This window comes from Telopea speciosissima, chromosome 5 (genome assembly GCF_018873765.1).
Source record: "Telopea speciosissima isolate NSW1024214 ecotype Mountain lineage chromosome 5, Tspe_v1, whole genome shotgun sequence".
NCBI classification, from domain to species: domain Eukaryota; kingdom Viridiplantae; phylum Streptophyta; class Magnoliopsida; order Proteales; family Proteaceae; genus Telopea; species Telopea speciosissima.
Window position 1 is genome coordinate 65,073,217 of NC_057920.1, and position 25,537 is coordinate 65,098,753.

The 25,537-nt window shown below is 36.6% G+C and overlaps 1 protein-coding gene across 1 annotated transcript; it reads right to left on the reverse strand.

The window, feature by feature from the left end:
- On the reverse strand, positions 1 to 24,822 carry LOC122660864 (cytochrome b-c1 complex subunit 8-2, mitochondrial-like). The gene is made up of 4 exons (XM_043856118.1): positions 24,815 to 24,822; positions 15,271 to 15,281; positions 3,716 to 3,904; positions 1 to 196 (listed from the first exon to the last, which is right to left on the reverse strand). The coding sequence occupies exons 1-4, from the start codon at positions 24,818 to 24,820 to the stop codon at positions 148 to 150; spliced, it is 255 nt and encodes an 84-aa protein (XP_043712053.1). The 5' UTR covers positions 24,821 to 24,822; the 3' UTR covers positions 1 to 147.
- Between the last annotated feature and the right edge of the window lie 715 nt (positions 24,823 to 25,537).

Consider the following 25,537-nt stretch of genomic DNA (forward strand, 5'->3'; position numbering starts at 1 on the left):
TTTTGTTTGTAACATATCTTCAACACAAATTAAATGATCCAGACGTCGTAACTAAAAAGTCACAAAAACTCATTTATACTTCAACAAGAGTTTTATTGAGGTGCCCACAAAAGCAGGATGAGTAAATTTAAGACAGGTACTCGCATCTCAGTATCTGTGAGCCAACTTCTCCTTCTCCTGATAATGCATTGCATACCTGCATCAAATGGGTACAATTAGACCACCAAAAAAGCAAAGCTGGAAAACCAGGTTTTGACTCGGGCGAGTCAAGTAAAAAAATAGCAAAACCTTGACAAGAGTCATGTAGACTCGCTCAGTAGAAAAAAATATCAGACTCCGGCCCAGTTTGTCCGAGTCACGAGTGACTGTTTTTATTAAGTCAAAACAAACCTGCCCGAGTCTGGTCAGTTTTAAACTCTCTCTTTCATGGCAACAATGGCAGCAGGAGGTTACTCAGAGAAGGGAAGAGAGAGAAGCCGGATCCCATGTGCACGGCAGACTGGTCGACCACCGGAGAAAGAAAGGCTTTAAAATCTGATCTGCTCACTCTGGCTCTTCGCCTTAGAGCTCATAGGGCTGCTGGTTGTCTCACTTAATCGTCTTCCACAATGCTCGATCAAGACGCCTCTGTAAGGCATTGGTTGGCTTCAAGGACAGATTCCAAGATTGGGAGCCAGATTGAGAAGACAATCCTATATTGAAGAGGCGAATGTATGTTTTTATCAAGGCGTTCTTGTGGTTATCCCTATAATTGTTGGGATTTGAGATTTTCGGCTTACATCAAGGGTAGGCTTTTTGGGGCTCCCTATTGGATCCAACTGAAGATCAAACCAGTCCTCAAAAAGACGATATTGAATCCAATGCTGGCAATGCAGGGGATTACTTCCCCATGGTTCTTGTTCAGAACTTCAGATTCCAATGTGCAACAATGAGGTAAATTTGAAGACTCCCCCGCCCATAGTTTGATTTATTTTTGCTTACCTACCACCCGGGAAAATGCTTTCTAAGTTCCAGCTGAGTAACCAATCTCCGGCGGGTATAGTAGGAGCTGCAGTCGCTGAATTTGTTGAGAGCGGAAGAGGCGTCATTGTAGGAGAAAGAAAGGGGATGGGGATTAAGGAGGTAGAAGGAACCTAAATTACCTTTCTATCCTCAGATTAATTCCTTATTTCAAGGTAATTTCTGTCCTCTGTTGTGAAATGGGGAAAAAAAAAAACTGAGTCACCAAGTTTTTGAGAAGGGGAGTCGAGTCGAGTTGGAAAACCTGGTGTTCCAACCATGCCAAAATGTCATAGGTGAGAGTTGAGTTCTAATAACATGGCAATAAAATGCATGGACTCCATAACTCTAAAGTTTTGAAGGAGACAGGATGCTCAAATGGAAATTAGTGGATACACTGATATTGATCAAGTGATAGAGATCCTGGGAACAGAAGTTTGTAAGGGATTCCTCATTCCAACTCTCTTATAAATTTACAACCTACTAGACCAGAGGTCGACCAGAAAAGACTCCAGTTTCCCTTTTCTGGTTCTTGCAAACCAGTAAAAAACCAGGAACCAAAAAAGAGGGGGCAGTTCCAGTTTGACCACCATTTCGGTAACGGTATTAAAGAATATCTTTACATCAACATAGTTTCACTTGATCAAAGATACCAAGATCAGGAAAAACGACCAACCAGCACAATAAATAATCAACAAACAGGCAACTGTACATTCAAAATAAAATTCTATACATAGTCAAAAGTAAACAAACATACATGGGAATTTAAAAAAAGCTAAAGATGATGAATGATGTATTGATACATGTGAGCTAGTCAAACACACCAAACAATTCAATGGAAGTTCCATTGTGAGCTGTAGCATGCTTTTTTATGAATTACTAAGTCATGGCTGAAAGCCTGAAGTTACAGTGTTCCTTCATATCCACTTTTATGCGTACTTCAATATTCTCACTAAGGAAACCTCAATAAACAGTTACGTCAATGCTTGTGTATATCTAAGCAGTGATGAGCTTCAACAAGTGGTCAACATGAAAAATATGTCACCGTGCCCGTGTTTGTTTTTCAATGGAAACAAACATTGGAAAACTTTTCAACATGTAAAAAACAAACAGAGCCTAAGTGTTTTAATTAGGTTGAAATACGTCACTAAGAGTCCAGCCTTATTTCAATCTTTCCTTCATTATTTCAATTTCCTAGTTAGTTTAATTTTCCTTATCAGTTCAATATTGGTTTAGTCCTTTCTTTTTTTAAGTTTGAGGTTTGGTTTTTTTTTTTTTGTCACCTATATAAGTTTGTAAAGGGCTACAACCTCGTATACAATTTGATGAATATGTTTGGCTTTTGCCTTTGGCTCTGTGGTGATTCAGTATCTCCCTGTTGTGGTGATTCAGTAGAATCCATGCTATGATGATTCAGTAGGCTCCCTGGTGGTTATTCTAGTCCTGCAGATCAAGTGGTCTGATCATATCCTTTCTATCTTCTCTCTTATTTATTTTGTATTTTAGTTTCAGTTTCAATTTTGTTCATCCCTATTAAATCCTAATTTTTAGAGAGAAAAATTTAAATCCTGTCTTTCCCATAGAATTCTAGTTTCCTACTTCAACTTGGATTTCTCCAAATCTCTTGTTTTGAAATTGATCTCTGAATTCTGATTTCAGTTCTATGTGTCGTTATTAGTCTGAATCTTGTGACGGTTTCAAATCTGAAATTTGCAATTAAAATGAGAAATCTTGCTGCAACAAGGATTCATACAATTTTCAGATTACTGTTTAGGCAATTCTGTTTCTATATTCGATTATTGTTCAATCAGTTATTACAGCCTTAGAACCCAATTCTGTCCATTATTTGGCAATTGTTGAGACGTCCTTCCCCAAGTAGGATTACTCCTAACTGAGACTCTAACCCTCAGATTCCAGTGTCACTTTGCAGGACTGATTCTCAGTCCATATAGACCGTTGACCAGAATTTGAGTATAATCTGACAAATTCTCTTTGAAATATTTAAATTTATCCTAATCCAGTTTGTCCTTTTTTATTTGTGATCCTATTGCAAGCTGATCTCCCATTGGATTTCACTGGTTCGGGATTAGCACGGCATTAAAAGAGGTCAAATTCAGTGGCAAATGGTCCTGATTGCTCAATTTAGAGAATGTGGATGACCGGGGAGGGGTAGTTTCAAAAAACATCATTCTAGATCTTGCTCTAAGAGGAGCTTTCCAATAACATGATGTAAAAGTTTGTGATGTTTAACTCCACACATATGATGCACAGTGTTCCCGTAAAATAGAAAAAATAATAAATAAAACCTTTCTCAAGCTGTGCACTACTCTCCTTCCCCAGGTTGGTGATCAGAAATGGTGATTTTATGTAGTTTCTCACATAAGGTCCTCCCCTATAATACTTATTGCTTACTAAAAATAAAATATAAAAGGTGGGTCCTAAGGTAATAGTAATCTCAATTTATATCTGTTATAAAGAAAAGCATATTAGTTTCTCAAATGCAAAAATAAAGATTAGACTTCACCTTTAACATGATAGTACCAAAGTCAAAGTGAAGCAGACCAGGCAATATGACAAACACACACTTCAAAGATTTCAGCTTCAACCATTACATCTACAATCATTAATCTTACAAGAATCTATAATTTTTTAAACAGAAAAGGTTCATATTAGCATGATCAAATAAGAGAGACAGAGAGGAGGAGGAGATACGAACGTGTAGGTGCCGACGACAGGAGTAATTAAGAGGACAGCGTTGATCCAGTTCTCAGATACCTTCTGCTGAATCTTCCCGGGCAAATCCTTCCACAGCCCTGTCATCACCTGCTGTTGGAATGGTGACAGTGCGTATACCACCACCTTCATGCGCACCGGTGTCTTCCCCATTCTATCTCTCTTTCTCTCTCTAACACCCACTTTGATTATCTGTAAACATCACAAGTGAATAGAAAATCTGAATGGGGTTCAATTGCTTAACCCTAATTTGGGTGTAAGATCCAAAATTTATAGAGTAGAAGAGCCAAAGGCTATGAAACAAAGATCTTAAACAAAACAACCACTACACCGAAGAGCGAAAATTAAGAATCAAATCTCATAAACCAAAATAAGTCCAAAGCAGAAGAGTATAGAAAAAGGAATACTCATACGAAAAAACATATAAGCTCAACAAATGAAGAAACAGGAAGAGAAAACTTGAAGAATCGTTCGAGAACCAGAAGAAAAAGGGCTCAGATATTACCGAAGTGTTTATGGATCTCCAACTTTTATTCAATTTGACGAATATGCCCTTCGGATTTGTCTAGAAACTCCATTAATTGAATCGCCAGCTAATCCGACTGCATAGGCGATCTGGCCGGGTTGAAAAACGAGTTAATAGGAAAATAATAATTAAAAGAAGAAGATGAGCCACCGATTCTCAACTCAACTCACCGAGTTTTAAAACAATGTTTATCAAAAGACGATTCGATCCCTACAAATGATAAGATTGTCATCGTAGACATAATTGTGTATGGTATATATTTCCGGAGAAGTAGTTCTCCGTCCGGGAGCGTAGCATACGATAGCGTTAGTTTATCTCTATCCTCTAACAATAAAGGGGTAGATATGTCATTTCATTAGGGAGAGGAAAGAGATAGACTCGATAAAACACTAGCGTAAACTGCGCTCTCAGACAGATTTCATTTTCCATATTGTATCTGTAATAACAAAAAAAATTAAATAAACTTGGCAAAACAACCCACCTTAATAAACTTAACAAAGTGGTCTAAATATTCAAATAGTGGATTAGATAAAACCCAAATTTTGTAGACAAGAAAAACCCAAAGTCCTTTGTTTTTTACATATGAAATTTTAATCCATGTAGAGTTATTAAATGGCATGATAGAGGTTTGAAAATTCAAAATTATAGAAGAACAGACTGTAATTGTTGGAGTATCATAGGTGTACATAAACATACACAAAGTGTATACCAATAAATTAGAATATTTGATTGAATTAAGCTATGAAATTTGATGATAACAGTCAAAATTGTCACGATCATCTTTTTCACATAATCAAAGTCTTTATGCTTAAATGAGTTTTTCCCCCCTTTTCTTAATAGGTGATAACTTTAAAACGTGAATTACTTGTTTTTCTTTCATTTTAGAATAAATACGACTGAATGAGTTAATTCAAATCTTTCAACTAAAGTAAGAACAGTCCTATATTGCAAGCCTTTTTTAACTATTAGGAAGGATGCGCTTCAATAGCATTTCACAAGGATTCTAATAACTATTTCAAATACAATATGAAGAAGTATCACTTGAAGAACCCCAATATCCACGGGCTTATTAGTGAAATGGCAAATGGCACATACAATATCCCAATCTCTTCTTATTGATTTTCAAAATTTTAGTATAAAAAAAATGGAACATGCATTTGAAATGAATGATCGAGTTATTATATATTTTTTGCAAAAGGTCAATTTGTATTAAAAAGAAAAATTAGAGAAATAGATCAGGGCATATGTGCTCTTATCCAACAGAAGATGTATCTATTTTGCATGGTAAATCATTGATCTCGAAAATTATTACAATATGTCTAATTTTGGTTTTTTCATGTCAAAAGTTACGAATATTATGATTAGAATAATGAGGATGGACCACTTTTCATTCATTCATTGAAGTAGGCAAAAAAGTCTGCCACCTAAAATGAAGAGAAAATCTCTTCAACAAAGGTGATTTAACATTGTGATTGGGCTCCGAGAATAATAAATGACAACATTAATTCTCAACCCATAATTTACAAAGGCCTAAAGTACCCTACCTCGGTCCAATTGAAGGGTCAAATCCTATAGATTAAGAGGTTCTCTCTTAACCATGGGGTGATGTAGGGGTGTCAATTCTAGGCCCGGCCTAGCAGAACCGATCGAGCCCTCCCGACGGGTGGTCCCGGTGTGAGATTTTAGCCCGTCGGGCACCCGACCCGACCGATCGATTTCAGGTCCGACCTAGTCTGACCCTTTATCTTTAAAATTCCCCTCCCTTCCCTCTCCCGGTCTCCCCTGTGTGGTTGTGTCTGATCTTGTTATATATACTTGGATTATTTGATGGAATTTTCTAAAATTATTTATGTTGTATATTGATTGGGTTCTCCAGAATTTTTTTTCGCCCTTTTTAGGGATATAGTGTATTGTAAAACCTACCACGATGCAGAGAATAATGGAAATTGCAAACACAATCACACAATGCGCACAAAGATTTACGTGGTTCGGCAAGGTTGCCTACGTCCACGGTGAGATGAGATCTGTTTCACTATCAATGGAGAATAGATTACAGTCGCTCGTTCCTTACACCTTTCTCAGATTTTTCAATATACTGGGAAAGAACTCTCGCTATAGATTTTAGCGAAAACCCTAAACAGGAAATTTATCGAAATGCCCATATAGACCTTAAAAAAGGCTCCACACAGCAGTCCATCCTCAGAAATCAAGACACCAAAACCTCAACAATCTCCACCTTGGCTTGAATTCTGACTAGCCACCTTGAAGATAAGTTGTATATGCCTCCATCTCCTCCCTGATCTTATGAAATCTCACATCAATATGCTTTGTCCTTGCATGAAACACCTGATTCTTTGCAAGATGGATGGCACTCTGACTGTCACAGTGTAGCACCATACCTCCTTGCTCCAACCCTAACTCACGAACCAGTCCAGTCAACCAAAATCCTTCCTTGGCAGCCTCAGCCACTGCCATGTACTCTGCCTCTGTAGTGGACAATGCAACTATAGACTGAAGCATCGCCCTCCACGAGATGGGTCCACCAGCTAATGTAAACACATAACCTGTAGTAGACCTCCTCCTGTCTAAATCACCAGCATAATCAAAATCTACATATCCTACCAGCTCTGTGGAACTTCCCTTACCACTGAACATAATACCTAAGCCTGTAGTCTTGCTCAGATATCTGAAGATCCACTTAATTGCATTCCAATGCTCCTTCCCTGGATTGCTCATGTATCGACGAACAATACTGACTGCATGAGACAAATCCGGCCTGCTACATACCATAGCATACGTGAGGCTACCAACTACGTTTTCGTAGGGAACCAGAGACATCTGGTCCACCTCCTCATGTGTTGTAGGGCATTACTTTTTAGATAACTTGAAGTGGCTAGCTAATGGAGTGCTAACCGATTTAGCCTTTTCCATGTTGAAACGCTCCAACACCTTTTCAATATATCTCTTTTGAGTTACCCAAAGTTTACCTGCACTTCTATCTTTATGGATTTCCATGCCAAGGATCTTTTTTTCACAGCACCAAGATCCTTCATATCAAATTCAGCACTCAACAAAGATTTTAGGGAGATAACATCATGTATATTCTTGACAACAATGAGTATGCCATCAACATAAAGCATCAAAAGAATAATGGAATTATCACTTGACACCTTATAATACACACAACAATCATACTCACTTCTTGTGTAGCCAATCTGCACCATGTGGGAGTCAAAGCGCTTGTACCACTGCCTAGGAGATTGCTTAAGACCATAAAGCGACTTCTTAAGCAGACAGACATGATCTTCTTTTCCCCGCACCTTGAAACCTTCAGGTTGCTCCATGTAAATTTGTTCCTCCAAGTCCCCATGAAGAAACGCTATCTTTACATCAAGCTGTTCAAGCTCAAAATCAAACATAGCTACCAAAGCAAGTAATACCTGAATAGAAGTGTGCTTCACCACTGGAGAGAATATTTCATTGTAATCCACCCCCTCCTTCTGTGCATAGCCCTTGGCTACAAGTCTGACCTTAAACCTTTCACGCTCCTTCTCCGACGCTGCCTCTTTCTTACGAAAGACCCACTTACACCCAATGATTTTTCTTCCTTTGGGTTTTTGAACGATCTCCCAAGTCTTGTTCTTCTGTAGAGACTCCATTTCCTCCATCATAGTTGTCATCCATTTATCACATTGCTCATCATTTATAGCATCCTAGTAGGAAGATGGGTCACCTGTACCTACAGTGAGGGCATAAGCAACCATGTCCTCAAACCCGTATCTCACAGGTGCTTTGTGAGTACGTTTCCCTTTACCCTTTGCCACGGTATAGGGATCATCTACTATTTCGTGCTGTTTTGGTAAGCCATTGGATGACCCTTTTTCTCCTGCTGTTTCTGACTCACCTAACTCCACCTGCACAGTAGACCTTTCTGTCTTTCTGTCATCTTCTTTTGACTTCATCATGTGAGACTCATCAAACACCACGTCCTTACTGATCACAACTTTCTGTGAACTAGGATCCCATAGCTTGAATCCCTTTACACCTTTCTCAAAACCAAGAAAGATACACTGCTTAGACTTTGAGTCTAACTTGGAACATTTCCCACTTTGCACATGAACATAGGCTGGACAGCCAAATATTTTCAAAACAGAATAATCTACTGGTTTTCCTGTCCATACCTCTTCGGGAATTTTGCAATCAATTGCCTGTGATGGAGACCTATTGATGAGAAAACATGCCATGTTCACTGCTTCTGCCCAAAAAACTTTGCCCAGTCCTGCATTCAGCCTCATGCTCTGAGCTCTTTCTAGAAGTGTCCTGTTCATTCTCTCAGCTACACCGTTTTGTTGTGGTGTATTTGACACCGTGAAGTGATGTGTAATCCCTTCATCCTTGCACAGTTCTAGAAATGGCTTGTACCTGTTCTCCCCTCCATTGTCTGTTCTCAAGTACTTGATTTTCTTTCCTGTCTTCCTCTCTACCTCAGCCTTCCATTCTTTAAATTTTGTGAACATCGCACTTTTATGCTTCATGAAGTAGACTCAGACTTTCCTTGAGTAATCATCAATGAAGGTCACAAAATATTTTACCCCACCTATAGATTTGATTGGTGAATGACCCCATACATCACTGTGTACATAATCAAGCACACCCTTGCTCATGTGTTTTGCAGTTCTGAAACTAACCTTGCACTGTTTCCCGAACACACAATACTTGCAGAAGTTCAGTTTGCAAGTTTTCACCCCCTTCAACAATTTCCTTTTATCATACCTCTTTCACTCATATGCCCTAACCACATATGCCACAGATGAGTGTCATCTGTATCAGACTCTGCAACTGTAGTCACAGATGCTCCACCTGTCACTGTGCTCCCTATGAGCCTGTATAGGTTTCCTGTTAACTACCCTTTCATGACAACCATAGCTCCCTTAATAACTTTGAGAACTCCACCTACTGTTGTATACCTGCAGCCGTTGGAGTCTAGTGCCCCCAAAGATACTAAGTTTTTCTTTAATTTTGAATATGTCTCACATCTGATAGGGTTCTTACTATCCGATCAAGCATCTTAATTTTAATAGTGCCTATCCCAATGGTTTTGCATACTGCGTCATTCCCCATTAGGACAGATCCACCACTGTATGATTTGTATGTATCAAACCAAACCCTGTGTGGACACATGTGATACGAACAATCAGAATCTAAAATCCAAGAATCAAAAAATTGATTCTTACCAGATGATATAGAGAGTACATCTCCATCATCCCCATCCGAGCTATCAGTCACGCTGGCTTCTTCAGATGCCTTATCTACACCTTTCTTCTTCAAGTCCGCCTTCCTCTTCATACAGTCTCTCTTCAGATGGCCTTCCTTTTTGCAGTAGTAACAGGACCACTTTTGTTTCCCCCCTTTTGATTTCAACCGACCTCTGTTCCCAGATCCCTTCTGATTTGATCTCCCTCTTTCCTGCTCCTTGACATTCCTAAAGAGACCTTCTCCTTGTGATTTAGTACCGTTGGCTTTCTTCTTTGTTTCATTGGACATGAGCGTAGCCATGACTTCATCCGTCCCAAGAGTCTCCTTCCCGTACAAGAGAGTCGTCACTAGGTGATCATACGACGCTGGGAGTGACTCTAGCAACAATAATGCTTTGTCTTCATCCTCAATCGAAACCTCCAGACTTGCAAGCTGACTTATGATCTGATTGAACGTATTAAGATGTTCTAACATATCCGTACCTTCCTCCATCTGTAGAGAATATAACTGCTTCTTCACGAATAGTTTGTTCATTAGGGACTTCGTTATGTAGATACTTTCAAGTTTCGCCCATACCTCCGGTACAGATTCGAGATCCACCACATACTGCAGGGCGTCATCTGACAGATTCAGACGAATTGTGCTTACCGCCTTCTCCTCCATATCTTCCCAGTCTTCATCACTCACCTTCTCCGATTTCTTCGACTTCCCCAACAGGGTTTTCGCCAAACCCTGTTGTATCAGAGGATCCTTCATCCTTCGTCGCCAGAGAGTGAAGTTGTTCTTCCCATTGAACTTATCAATGCCGTACTTGACACTCGATCCCTTCCCTGACATCGTGATAGCAAACCCCAGAAAACGAAAAAACCTAGAAGCTCTGATACAAATTTGTAAAACCTAACACGATGCAGAGAATAATGGAAATTGCAAACACAATCACACAATGAGCACAAAGATTTACGTGGTTCGGCAAGGTTGCCTACGTCCACAGTGAGATGAGATCTGTTTCACTATCAATGGAGAATAGGTTACAATCGCTCGTTCCTCACACCTCTCTCAGATTTTTCAATATACTGGGAAAGAACTCTCGCTATAGATTTTAGCGAAAACCCTATACAGGAAATTTACCGAAATACCCATATAGACCTTAAAAAAGGCTCCACACAGCAGTCCGTCATCAGAAGTCAAGACACAAAAGCCTCAACAATGTATCAATGTTACTTCCCTATTGTGAACTGTCTGAAAACAAATGGTGGTGTCCAGTCCTCTCTCTCTCTCTCTGTATAAACTATCTTAAAACAAATGGTGGTGTTCAGTCCACTCTCTCTCTCTCTCTCTCTCTCTCTCTCTCTCTCTCTCTATTCACAGGTAGACCCCACATCCACATCCACATGGGAAATGGTAGTAAAAAAATAAGAAGTTTGTAGTCTTGGAGTCTGAGCAATGGAATCCAAACTTAGAATTAGAAACTGGTTTTGTAGTTGAGAAAATTAAATGATTCTGAGACCATATAGGTTGTGGGTTCACAGAGGAATCTGAGGGACCTTGAGAACAACTGATTAATTATGGAAGTATCACCCCAAAATTTTGTCAAGTAACTCTCAAGTGTGACTCTGAACAAAAAAAAAAAAAACCTCTCAAGTATGACTTTAAATGCAAGTCCAGTATCTACTGAAGCATATGATAGATAATAACATTCTTGGTCTGTTGGCAGAGTCTGTGGAAGCCTGATTAAGGCTTGTTTAGAGGTAAACATGGCCACAACCGATTATGGTTCGATTATAGCAGCCCGACCGAGCTCAACCAGGTCCAGCCCGAAAACTTAAATGGGCGGTCATGGTGCAGGCTTTAAGCACCGTGAGACCTGGCTAGGTCTGACAGAGCCCGACCGATTAACACCCCTAGGGTGAAGGGAAACTCGATCCTTCATTAAATGACAATTATCATGAGCTCTTTTTTTTTTTTGGTAAATATAATGAGCTTATTATTCTTTTTTGGTAAAAATCAGCATGTTGTTCAATACATGTTTTTCACATGCTTTGTTAACAAGACAAATTTAATCTTATGATATATTGTGATAAAACGAAATCATACTTATGATTGAAAAAAAAAAATGTCAAAGATGTTATGGTTTTACGATTATTTTTTATATAGAATTTGAACGGCACAACTTTGGTAAGTTTACCAAAGTATAACTCATTTTCATTGTGCCATGTAGAATGATGATGTGTCAATTTTGACCATTGGATAAATTCATGGTTTGGATTAACCATATATCAAATTTCGTATCCTAATTCAATCAAATATTTTCTCGTATATTGACTTATAATCCCATGTATATTTATGCATGACGATGTATTCCAGTTACTATATTGCACTATCTCATAGTCATGAATTTTTAACCCTCAAATTTGTCACCTGGCAAAGTCTATTTGGCTTGAAATTTTATATATGAATAAGGGATCTTGGGGTCAAGCTATCCACATAATTTGAGTCTCATTTTTTCTACCACATGAAAGATATTTGGGTCGGTTGGCTTGATCAGTTTAACAGAACGGGTCATTCAAGAATGGTTTACCCTTTTGACATTTATTATTTTCTCTCATGCTCTAAATATGTATGTCACATATAAATGATACATTTTTCATGACAACCATTGGTATGGTATATAGATTCTTCCCCGCATTAGTATTGAGGTTCTACCCCAAAACTGCATCTGTTGAGATAGTGAGAATTATAGAGGTATAGTCTCACACCGATTAAATTCGATCATTAGTGCCTTCATATACTTGAAGAGTTATCTCCACCTAATGTCTTACACTCTGTTTGTTTGACAGATAAAAAAAATGGAAAGCTTGTGAGAGTAGGTTACACATGCTATAGGTTGGGTTGACAAGGGAATGGAAAGAAATGGAAGAAAATAATGGGATATATACTTTTTAGTGGGATAGGCTATGGTGGGAGAGAGAAGAAATGGAGGTGAGGTGGAATTCTATGAGAACGAGAGGAAATGAGGGGAAAGAGATAGAAACAAAATGAATTCTTAATGGGATGGGATTTGGTGGGAAAGATCGAGAAAATGAGGGAAGGTGGGATTCTATGGGAGAGGGGAAATGAGAGGAAGAGAGAGATAAACACAAAATGAACTCTTCTATGAATAGTACCAAAGTTATACCAAATTAGTAGGACTTGAAAAATGAGCACTGAGTAGGGTAGGAAAAAACGTAGTGCCACATCACCGGCAAGAATAAATGTATTTAATGAGATTATCTGGTAAGTTTTCCACCTCATCTGACTAAACACTCATATTTTGTGGTAGTTTATGAAAAATAAGTATAAATTTCTCATCTTTTTTTATCTTTTTCATTTTTCTTTGCCAAACAAAGATCTAGAGGTTTTACGTTGGACCCACCAATTTGGTATCAGAGCATAAGTCCATTTGTTGTCCTCCTTAATTATCTATCCAAGTGTAAAGTTAGGTATACTGAAACTACACGTTAGAGGGAGTATTGAGATATTGGGAATTATAAAGTTATAGTCTTACATCAATTAAGTTCGGCTCTTAGTGTCATTGTGTACTTGAAGAACTATCTCCACCTAACCTTGATACACTTGAGGTGCTATCTCCACCTAATGCCTTAAGGTTTTTGGTTAAACTCTCCAATTTGGTATCAGAGCTCGGGTCCATTTATTATTTATCCGCGTATAGAGTCAGGTATGCCGAAGCTACAAAAGATGAGTATTAAGATTTTGGGAGTTATAGATGTATAGTCCGACATCAGTTAAGTTCAATCCTTAGTGCCTTTATATACTTGAGGAGTTATTTCCACCTAATGTCTTCAATTGTGTTTGGTTGCATTTAGCAAAACTTTTGCCGCACTGTATATCGATCACCCCTCTCTCTGCTACTCACCTCATCGCATCTACCCTCTACGCGAACTCCGTTGCCCCCTGCTACTCTAACCGATGGGTTCCCTCTACTATCGCAAGAGGGTAAAATTTTCTTTCTTCCTAAATGCTCTACAATGACAGAAGGAGGAAGAGAAATTCTACAAAGCAATCAAGCAATTAATTCGAACAAAATAAATATGAATATAATTATAAGGTTCATCAAACCCAAGCCAAGTACATGGAACAAAGGAATGAGATTCAGCCGTTCAGAAAACAAAAGTAAAAATTAGAATCAAAACCAATATCATAAAACCTTGCATCATAGGCAGCAGCGCCAGACACCATATCCCCTCTCAAAAGCCCACCAAGCGCTTCTTCCAGCAACCCAACTCTCAATCCCATCTCAAACTTACTTTTCGGCAGCTGTTGCTCCATTGACGAATAGCTACAACCCAGTGCCCGTGGATACCTTTACAATGGTGTAAGCGACGGCTATTGATAAAACTCATGTTGTTGATTCTCATCAGAAGATTATTGGCAAATAACTTTAAGTCTCTTTGTAACTTTATTTGCTGGTGCCTATGGATAACAATGAACTCTTATATTTTTGGAAGACACTAGTGAACACCAGAGGAGGTATTCCACAAATCTAATGAAGCATTTATAGAGTTCCAATCATCTCTTTCTACGAATCTCCATATTTCAGAATCAATGACTTCCATCCCTATTTTTTGGAGTGCACCATTACCAACTGGTTATGTAAAAGTTAATTGTGATGCTAGTCTTATACCTACCACAAACAAAGGAGAGATCGGTATTATCTTTGGAAATTCATTGGGTAATTCTCTATTCACTATAGATTGACTGGGAAACACTATTATGTTACATGAGTTGTTGAAGTTGATGTGCAATTTTTCTCAATGACTCCTGAAAATCGGTCACACTTGTTTGTGCAACAACTTTGGTGGATTCAGCTCCTTTGCATGTTTTTGTTGAGACGAAGATACGGAAACAAGATCCAACACCTATCTTTGGTGTGACCATCCTTATTACAATGATCACAATGATAAGGAATACGAGTTCCGGATCCACATCCTCTCCCCCTGCCTCTTGTAGACTGAGATCGCTCACCATGTCTAGTCCAATGAATTTTCTTGAACCTATTGAAGGCGAGACCTTGACGATTTGGTTCTTTTTTAGCCTCAGTTTTAGCCTGCTCCATTATAGGGTTTGAATTTGGTACCGGGCCCTCTTGAAGCCCATAGCAAGTTTGTTTGGAATTGGATCTGAAGCCTTCTCTAATGGCCCCTTAAAATAAGTATAATACATGTCGTTTGTTTGCTTTCTAGTATAGAAATTCAAGAGCCTAAACCGGCCAAAAGAAATACAAAACTACCACTGTAAAATGTAGACAAGTCATAATTTTTTATTATTTTTTTTAAATATAGGAAATTTGTTAGAGGGTTGAGATAAAGATTACGGATTAGTTTCTCTTCACCCATGATGGTGAAAGAATCTCTTCAACCATGGAATCTTACCCTCTAATTGAACTAGAAAATGGTATTTTTAACCTTATATAATAGGGAGTGGCATCGTTAGTGATGAATTCACCCTTCGTAGAGTTCAATCGTAGGGTCAAATCACCCACGGTGAAGAGATTCTCCCTTCACTAGGGGTGCAGGAAAACGTAATCCCTTACAAGAAGGCCATAATCTTAGCCTAAACATCTAAAATATACAAATAAATAAATAAATCAGAGAACTATTCCCAATCAAGTTTAAGGGTCAAATGTTGTAGCTTAAGATATTCTCTCCTCATCGTGGGTGAAGGAAAACTTGATCCTTTAAGAATAGGGAGATGGTTTCCTTTGACCCTCGTGTGCAGTTTTTCACCAATGGGCATCACGGGTTTATAGTAGCCAAATAGAAATTTTAATGGAGGAGAGAGAATGTTAACCCGCAGTTTTATGAGTAGCGTACAAAAGAATCTACACGACGTCACGACGGTGTCGTATAGTTCCTTTTCCCTTAAGAATAATACCTCTAGCTTTATATTTTAAGTCAACATGGGCCTGACACATGATAAATTCTCTATAACCCAGCCCAAGGAATATTAAGTGCCTGAAGTCCTGGGCCTAAATTTACTATTAATTAAGAAACTGAGCTTGGGGCTAAAACTATGAGCCCCATCTTCTCTTAGAGAGTGATTGAGAAATCCACCTTTCTTCACTTTTTTCAACTCTCTTCTATATAATAGAAGGGGAAATGTTCTTGAGGGGAGGGGGGTGTGCAGGCCATGCCCAAACACAATGGGGGCAATATGACCGCCCTATCCCCCATGAAAGGCGAAAATTCCACCCCCAGATGCCAGCACGTTCTCATTGACTATCGTGTGCACGTGTTCCTTTGCACTCCCCCCCCCCTCCCACAGAGAATGGTCTAGTTTTCCTTTTTTCTTATCCGCTCAATCGTTGATCAATCTCTATATCACATCACACAAATAATAACAAAAATTGGAAGATATGAGACAGATATTTCGAATAATTGATTATCTAATGTAATTCTTTGCCAAACACATACCAATCTTCAATATCATCAATTTGAGGGAGAAAAAAGTAGAACATCTAGATTAAGATCAATTAAACTAAGTATTATTCCAAACTAAGGATGTAATTAGGATTGTTTTATCATGATATAATAAAAAAAGTTTGTATAACCGACCTCACTTAGTTGGGATATTGAGACTTTGTTGAGTTCCGTAATAAGATTTTTAATCATGTTTAAATTAATTTAAACGTAACCCACATTAAGAGCTATAATCATCCAATCGTCATCTTATGATAGTAATGTTCTTGGATATGCATCCCTAATGTTACCTAACAAAAAGTTATTATGACGTTTAATATAAAAACTCTTTCAAGATAAGAAGTTGTTGCCATCTCATTTAATAGAGATTTGAACTTGAACTCCAATGGAAGGATAAGAAGAAAGAGTCTTAATCGTTGCCTTAAGACAAAAAGTGAATCAAGATTAAGACCAAGAAAGGGGTAATGTAAGTGTGAAAGAAGAAACAGACTTTACAAGTTTTTATGGAAGCTTTTGCTTTCACTGGAATCGAATCGATACGGTTGATATGTATCAGTATCGACGATAAGCGATACCGTAAACTAAAACCCTTGATCCATAATGAGGCCGCCACAAAGGTAAACGTCAATTATAATTTTGGAAATTCATGTCAATCTTGTCTTTTATCATAAAAAATTATAAAAATATGGGAGCTGTTTTTCTAAGCAAGTAGGGTACTCTCCATCCTCTCACATAAACACTGTTTATTCATTTATTGACGGAAAGAAGAAAAACAATAAAAAATAGGATGTGAGGAGACACAGTGTGCACCTTAGGCTCGGAAAGCCTTTTCCCTAAACATATTTTCGTATTGATATTCTTTAGGCTATGTTTGGAAGCTAAGAAAAAAAGAAGAAAAGAAAAGTAAAATTTGAATTTGAAGAGAGATAGACTCATAAATAAATTTTTTAATTTTGACTGAAAGAATTTTTAAAAATAAGACAAAAGAATAATTAAAAGAAGGTTATAAATTCTAAATACACCCGTAGAGGTGTTATATAGATAATCCAAATTATAAATGAGATGGGTTTTGGTTAAGGATTGTTTCAACCACAAGACATATCTATCAAACTATAACGTTAAAAGTCATTTTGGATTGAGAAATTGTAACCATCTAAATCAAAATGTTACTATCATAAAGGTTTCAATTCAATTGTACCTAACCATGACATGAGAATCCAACCATCCATCCATGACTTGTAATGTGTCTCATTTTGAAAAGATCAAGATTTAGGATAGACTACCAATGGCAATGTGGTCAAATATGGAGATTGGGGAAATAAAAATAAAAACTATTTTTCAAAACAACAAATTGGGTGTTGTAATGCTTTTTCATTAGAATGTCAAATTGAAACTAAAATAAAAAATTGAAATTGAAACCTAATGAAATAAAACTTAGGATCAAATTTTCTTTCACCCACAGTAAATGGAATCTCATTCACTAAGGGACGGGAATGAGTATCAAAAAGATATTTTGAAACATGCTTAAACCCTAAAATGGTGGGTGAATCGTCCTCTATAGGTAGAGGAAAGCTTTGTCCTAAAATTTAAGTCTATTGTTAAGAGCGTTAAATCAATCTCATTTTAGAATTAAAAACATTTAAAATTCAATTAATAAATTAGCATCCTTGAGTTCCAAAACACTTTAGTGTTGTTTCTTCTAAAAAAAAATCCTGGGCCATCATTCTTGTGTAGTCACTATATAACTATAGTCCAGTTTTTGTCCTTTACGATAGATTACAAATTTGAATATTTCAAAATAACAATTTAAAAATTTTAGGAACCCTACAAAAGGTACTCTAGAACCTAACCCTAACATATCCTGTTAACACGGATATGAAACAATGGAGAATTTTGGATGGATCTAACATCTCTTTCTCCATGGACCCCCTTAGACTAATTCTGTTGGCCACAGGTGTCACCTACACATATATTTTATATGCCATATCCAGCCAAAATTAATTATCATATGCTCCCCCTCCCAAAAAACAAGGTCAATGGTAAAGATAGAATCTATTCAACCATTGGATCTGATTGAATTGGGAAAGAGTTTTTGACTTTGGAGTGGGAGTTAATAATGGTATTCATCGTTACATAGTTCAATCACAGGGTAAAATCACCCAAAAAGAAAGATTAAGATAAAATTTTTCTTCACACATAGAGGACAATTCACGCACCATCCTAGGGCTCATAAACTCCTTTTAAGATTTTTGTATGTTCCAAAATATCTTTTTGATACCCATTTTCGCCCTCTCGGCTCTCATTGAATGAGATTTTATACATTATAGATGAAGGGAAACTCAGTCCAAAAACTTAATCCAAAAAAAAAAATTTAGGTCAAAGTGCTTCGATCCTCTTGTAGATCTAGAGAGCCTCTTCTTGCATCTTAAGGTCACTATTCAAATTCCTTAAATGGTGTTAGTAGCTGTTGCAAAATATAAAAAAAGGATTCTTACAACACAACCAAGGGATTCCCTCTCACATTCTCTCTCCCTTGCCTCCTATAGACAAAGAGATTCCTTGCACCCCCATTGATATACTGGCGGCGTGGGAATCCTCTCCCTTTGGACTTTTTTGGCCTTTTGTAGTAGAAGACCTACTTGTGATTCAAAGCATCTTGGGTTGGAGTCTATGATAAGGACCATCTCATCATCTATCCATTCCAATTCATTTGCTTCACGGAATGAATAACTAAATTAATTTAAACTTAAGGTATCAAAAAAAAAAAAAAAAAAAACATCACCTCTGTTCATGCATTAATGCATCATTATTGGTAATGCTGATGAAGTTAAGATACTCTACCAAAAATTTTGTATCCATTTACGATGGCAATATTAGAATAAAAAACCCACTATTTTAAATTCCCTACAAAATCCTTCTTTCCCTTCAAAGAGGGATCTGGCTCCTCTTCAGGGAGCTCAGTGCCCAGGGAGTACCCAGGGGACATTCAAGGACTAGATTGTACCACACACATCTTAGTGTGCGTCTAGTCAACCATCAAGATGTTTGCGATACAGCCCAACGGCTGGATATTCCCTGGGCACTCCCTAGAGAGGAGCTCAATCCTTCAAAGAGGACCCAAAACTTATAGTACTAATATTGCATGAGAAGGACCCATTAAATAAGGACTATTGAGAAAACCTCTTTCCTTATCTTAAGCCTTGAACATCTCTACCTAAATCTTATAAATAAAGACAAATAGGTAGAGAAGAAGAAGAAGCTTATGAGAACAGAAAAAAGAACGTAAGAAAGAACAAGGCCCACGTTATCTACTTCACATGGCTAACAAGGAACAAGGAGATCTATCCATGAGAGATTGGTAGGGAAGTCAACAAACCAAAATCAATCCCTACCCAATAAGTTACTTCACAAAAAAAGAGGAAAGAAGAAGAAAAATACTAAATTAAAGAAGAAAAAAATGCTAAACCCATATGGGTTCATCAACTCAAATCTAAAATTCCCTATTGTCCATCTCACACAAAAAGCCAATAAATACACACAATATGTTACAATTATTGTGATTATTTTATTTCAATCTTTAATTGTTGATATTGATAGTTTCCTGTCTCTTAAAGGAAGAAGCCAATGGAATTAGGTACCACCATATGCTAGTAACGTGGGTTCTTGCCTGGCCTTCCACAATAAAGTTTACTTTCTTTTTTGAATGAGAGAGAGAGAGAGATTATTATAGAAGTGAATAAAATAAAGAGAAGACCAAAACCCCAAATTTATGAGAAGAGACAGAAGTAGTTGTCTAAGTGATGTCATTCAGCTACCAACCTCCAACGACCACTTCTTCTCATGTTCTTTCCAAATCACAATCCAACAAGTTCCTTTAAAACTGTATCTATATGGATCTTAACAAGTTTGTAGGGTATCTCTTTTGGGTTATTTTGCCCTTAACAGTTATAGTTAGGAAAAACTTTAATTTTAGTTTTTATTGTTTGTTATGAGAGAATCCAAACTCCAACAAGGGATAGGTAGAAAGTAGGAGGAGAAGGCATCATCATCATCACCATCACCTTCCAAACTCAATGAGATTGACCTCACATGAGAAACTACTTCTTAACCACGTCTTTATAAAAGATAAGATTTCTTCCAAGTTGACACCACATGTGAATTCCTATCATGGTCACTATGTGTGTCTTCCAATTTGGTAGGATTTCTCCATTAGAATTACTTTGCCTTAATGTTGGTTTAATTTTTTAAATAAACTTTATTATTGTGATTGTGAGAGAACCCAAAGGACAGGTATATATCAAAACAAGAACAAACTTAAGTGAGTCTAATTCAATGAGGTTGCCTTCACATAAGGTGTTGTTTCTTAATCATTGGATTAATCTCATAAAGGAATCAGTTAATTATAGATTGAAACCTACCTTTCACCACTAATCAATGTTCTAATAAACACATCTTGTAGAAAAACGTGAACCAAAAACGATGCAGAAAAGAATAGAAATTGCAAATATACAATTGTACAATTTAAACATGAAGATTTACATGGTTCGACAAGATTGCTTACGTCCACTGTGAAATGAGATTTACATCACTAGCAATTGAGATTTGGTTTACACTCAAGAACCCTTGCTACAAATATGTAGGTTCATTTTACGTAAAATACCCATATAGCCTCCCAAAAAAACTCTTTACAAGCTGCCACCCCCGAACATCTAAATGGACCTACTAGTTCATTGAGGCCCCATTAACAAAGATAATGAGCAAGGTGGGTTGATTTCTCTACGCCTCTTAACAGCTCTTCGGAATCAGCCCACAAATACAAGTGACAGAATACAAGACATCATACCCTCAACACACATGATGTGATCAGATCATTCAGGTACAACAGCCAATGGTCTGAATAATCTGATCATTGATCAGTCTGAAGATTCAATCAGGATAAATATCGACGGTCTGAACAGTCCGAACCCAAATATTAACTACTAACCATCTTACTAATCCAAAAACTCTTTTGTTTTTGTGTTAGGGGGGGGGGGGGGGATAGGGGGGGGGGGGGGGAGAGAGTAGAGACACCTTCCCTCATTTGATACATATCCCTTTCAAGTTGGTAGGACTGAAAATTTGGAATGATAGTTTAGGTAGTTAGAAGTAATTATTTTTTCAAGAAGATCCAAATTACAAATAGAAAGAGAGAAAATTGTTAGCCTTCACTTCACTCCTTGTGGTTTTATTTTTTGTGGTTATTGCATTCCAATCAATTTGGGCTTATCCTTACTTAATTCGAAACTGGGAAAATTTTGATTATTGGGCCCTCCTGAAGTCATATCAAGTCGCCAAATTTGACTTATTTTATATGCTATATTTATTGTATGAATTAGGGCATTATTTTGGACTTATAAGAAGTTTATGATTCTGAATATAATCTTTAAAAAGTGGTGAGGTTGGTTTTTAGATTATGTTCCAATGAAATAGAAATCAAAGTATACAAGAATTGTTCAAGAATGACAAGATTCCTGTTGAAACAGCATGAAACACACACATACATTTATTTGTTTATTTTCTTACTTCTAGAACTCAATAATTAGGTCAAGTTTTTGGCTGAGTAATTTGACAAACTCAGCCAAGTTGACTCGTCCAAGGACTTAGTTTCCAAGTTGAGTTCTTTTCCCCTCTTAAATAGCTTTTCTAATTTTTTATTTTTGGGAAAATGTTTCCACCACGCCAAATTCAGATTATTTCCACTATGGAATAATTCTCTCCAATGCCCTAAAAGTGTTCAGTGCGGCAGTTCAGGATAGAGATATCGACACATGGCAGCTTGGACATCCAACGATACTGAGCTCAAGAAAAAAAAATAAATAAAACAGAAGTCAATGAGCTCGGACCGTTGAATGTCCGAGCTATCACGTGTCACCTTCTCCACCCTGAACTGCCGTACTGCACACTTTAGAGAGTTGGAGAGGATTAAAATCCCCTACATTTTATCATCACGTGGAATGATTATTATAAGTAGTCAGGTTGTTGGATAGATGAGGGAAGCAATAAATATAATAATACTAAATTTCAAATTTGGTGGATTAATTCAACTATATGACTCTATATATATATGGGGTTTTCTCCCCTTTACCTTTTCAGCAATTCTTGCTGAAATAATTTTTCCATATTGTTTAAAAAAAAATTCAAATCATCTTAAGTGGTGTCAAATTTGTTTATTTCAACAATAGTTATATGATGATGTAGATAATATGTCTACCAAATTTTAAACGCAACTAAAATGTCACATAACAATTACTTAATACATTATAAAAAGGATTTTTGGTCAAAGCCTCGTGGAAATTCACTCCCTTGTTTCTGGAATTATGTGTGTGTGTGTGTGTGTTTTTTTTTTTTGTTGGTAAGTCCAGATTTATTTACTTGTAGTTTCTACTATTAACCTATATTTTTTAAAATAAGTTTTTTTTTTTTTTTTTTTTTTGGGTTTAATAATTACAAGCATATGTCTTATTTATCCCACAAACTTCATCCTAAAAATTTTTGATTATCCTCTCCATAGATGGAACCAAGTTAATTTCAATTCAATTTAATTAATTAAGCAATGTACAAAATTGAAAAAGTATAAACTCTTGTATATTTTTATTATTAACATATTGTTTATCTAAACATTTTTTTTCTTCTAATTATAAGCACATGTTTAATTTATCTTGTAACAATCCATATTCCCATGTTTATATTAGACTAAGCTTACTTCCTTTCCTTCTTTTTTTTTTTTTTTTTTCTTTTCAATTTTAAATAACAAAAACTATGCTTTCTATTGATGAAATTAAGATATCATTGGTTTGACTAAAACAAGAATCTAACATAGGGTTTTTAAAAGAATATAAAATGCTAGGATATTGAGTAGAAGAGGCAACCTTGGGATTATTCTAAGGTTAAGCCTTGAGGATGGAGATATCTCACCTCAAATATTGCCTACATAAAAAAGATTCAACATCAAAGATTTCCTAGAGAAAAAAAGTAGTTTGATTATTAATTAATGACTAATCTTAACCATCCAAGTTTAATCCATTTTAAAGATTTCCTACAATAAAATTACTCTCTTCTCCTAATCATAAATTATAAAACATTCACAAGATCTATGTGCACCAATTATAAACAAAATAGCTATTTGAAATAACTCAACCTTTGCTTTTATTGGTAATATATGAGCATTTCCTTTAACTAAATATTTGAAATCATATCATAGCCTTTGTATTTTTATATGTTTGATAATCAATCAACTCACTCTGAAAGGCTTATCTGAAAATATCTTTTGTAATTTTTGTCACTTTTTCTACTCATTTTAAATTAAAATTGTACCAATGAGATGCTTGTCTAGTCCTCAATCATATTAACTAGCTCATGTATTGTCATGTGGCAAATAGTAAAACGCGTTATACTTTACTAGGTATAATGATGGGGAAGAGAACCCTTTAGAATATTACTTTCTAGTTTGTTTTAAGTCCGTAGGATTAACATAAGCATCGAAGGGGTCTCACCCTGAAACTAAGCTATACCTTGGTCATGTTGATTATACGTAGCATATTTAGGTTAAATTTCCTCTCAACATCTTGTCATTTTTGGACAAATTTTTTGATCCATAAGAAACCTAAACTGAATCTCAATCCTCTATGTATGACATACAATGCAAATTACAAATTATGAAATTATTGGGATCTCGAATCTAATCTATGGTCCTATGGCCTACAATTAAAGTTATTTCCTTTAAGATGGATTTTTAAGCTTTGCACCTCACATACACAAGAGAGAGAGAGAGAGAGAGAGAGAGAGAGAAAGAGAGAGAGGAAGGAGTTCTTTATGGAATGATACTAGAAGTTGGGGACAATAATAACATTGTCTAGTGGGAAGGTGACACAATATCTATTGATCATTTCTTCACCTGTTTTTTTTTGGTAGGAAGATGATCATTTATTAGAACGTGAAAAATGCAAGGTGTCTAAATTACATAAACTAGACAACTAAGAAGTGGAATAGACTAATTAGTCTGGCAGGACCGACACGCTTGGACAAAGCCTTTCAGGCCAGAGAGTCAACCACGCTGTTAATTTCTTATCAAGGAACACTCTTTTACAAAAGGAAAAAAATGTGGCAAGGTAATAGACTGATACCATACAACTTCTTTTGAAATCATTTTAATAACATTCTATTCAAACATGTATGTAATTTGGAAACCCAACAAGAAGACATAGAATACAACTTGATGACCTATTTAGTTTAAGTAGTAGGAGAAGGATATCATGTCATTATAAATTTCAAGGGTTCCTTCAAAATACGAATCAGAAAAGGCTACTTCACCTTGTCAATATTCTTTTAAAGAAACATAGATGAAGATATATGTTATTATAAAATTTAGGGAAAATCTAGATGTCACTATGCCTAGTGAAGTATAACGCTTTACTATTTGTCATATGACAGTACAAGGATACATTCATGTGAATGAGAATCAAACAAACATCCCATTGGTAATCATAATTTGAGCCACTATCTTTATTGATTTTAGGTTAAAATTTAACCATTGAGATATATACGGGTGGGATCCTTTATCATATAGACTAACTCAGATGCTGTCAAATATATAGTAAATAATGAAGCATTTTACTTTATTAAGCATAATGACACTTAGAAAAACCCTAAAATTTAACATTATTAGATGATGATATGGACGTAACTTTAGATTTATGAGCTTGATAAAACTATCATATATAAACAACATATTAGAAAAGGCTCCCCCACATGACATGAAAGAATGCACTAAAGATTGTTATTAAAGTCTCATGTAGAGTCGATTCAGGGCTTGCCCTAGTGGTTCGCTACGCCCCTGGGAGAACTGCATCAGGAACTGATTGGTGGTTCGAGTCTCCTTAGCGACACCAAGTTCATATTTACTTGATTTCCAAGAAATGGAGCCCATATGGATACCATATTAATCCCTTGTTGGTCTTCTTTTGCTTCTTCGTGGGTCTTTGATTGCCAATAGGCCCTTGACAACTACACCCAAAAAAAAAAAAAAAAAAAAAGGTCTCATATAAAGATAGAGAGAGAGTTATGACCCCACATTCCTCCAACTGTGGTAGATAAAAATGCCAAAAAGAGGAGTAGGTAGGTGGGTTAGTACAAGAAGCAGAGAGGTCCACAACTGGTCTCTGAACAAACCAAACCATCTGTACTCTTTTTTTTTGTTTTTTTTGGGTAGAAAAACCATCTGTACTCACGTGTACCATAAATGGGGTTCGTATGAAAGTATACTCTAAAGCATGAACGTGAGCTTTTCCCTCCATATCCTTACTTATATTCATATCATTTTTAATTTCTTTATTTTAAATTTAAATAGTTTGAAAGAAAAAAAAAAAAAAAAAAAAAATAGGTTGATTGCACATGACCATTTCTGACTCTGCTTAACTACCAAACTGCTTTCTTTCCTTTATTTAATCCTTTGATTCGGTTACCTACCACAACACCTCACATGCCCTTCATGCTTTCCGTCCCCTACTCC

What these genes read in the sequence shown, in the direction of transcription:
- LOC122660864 (XM_043856118.1), bottom strand. An exon ending in CCTGTCGTCGGCACCTACAC is followed by an intron (nt 197 to 3,715) that starts GTTCGTATCTCC and finishes CATTTGATGCAG; the next exon opens with GTATGCAATGCATTATCAGG.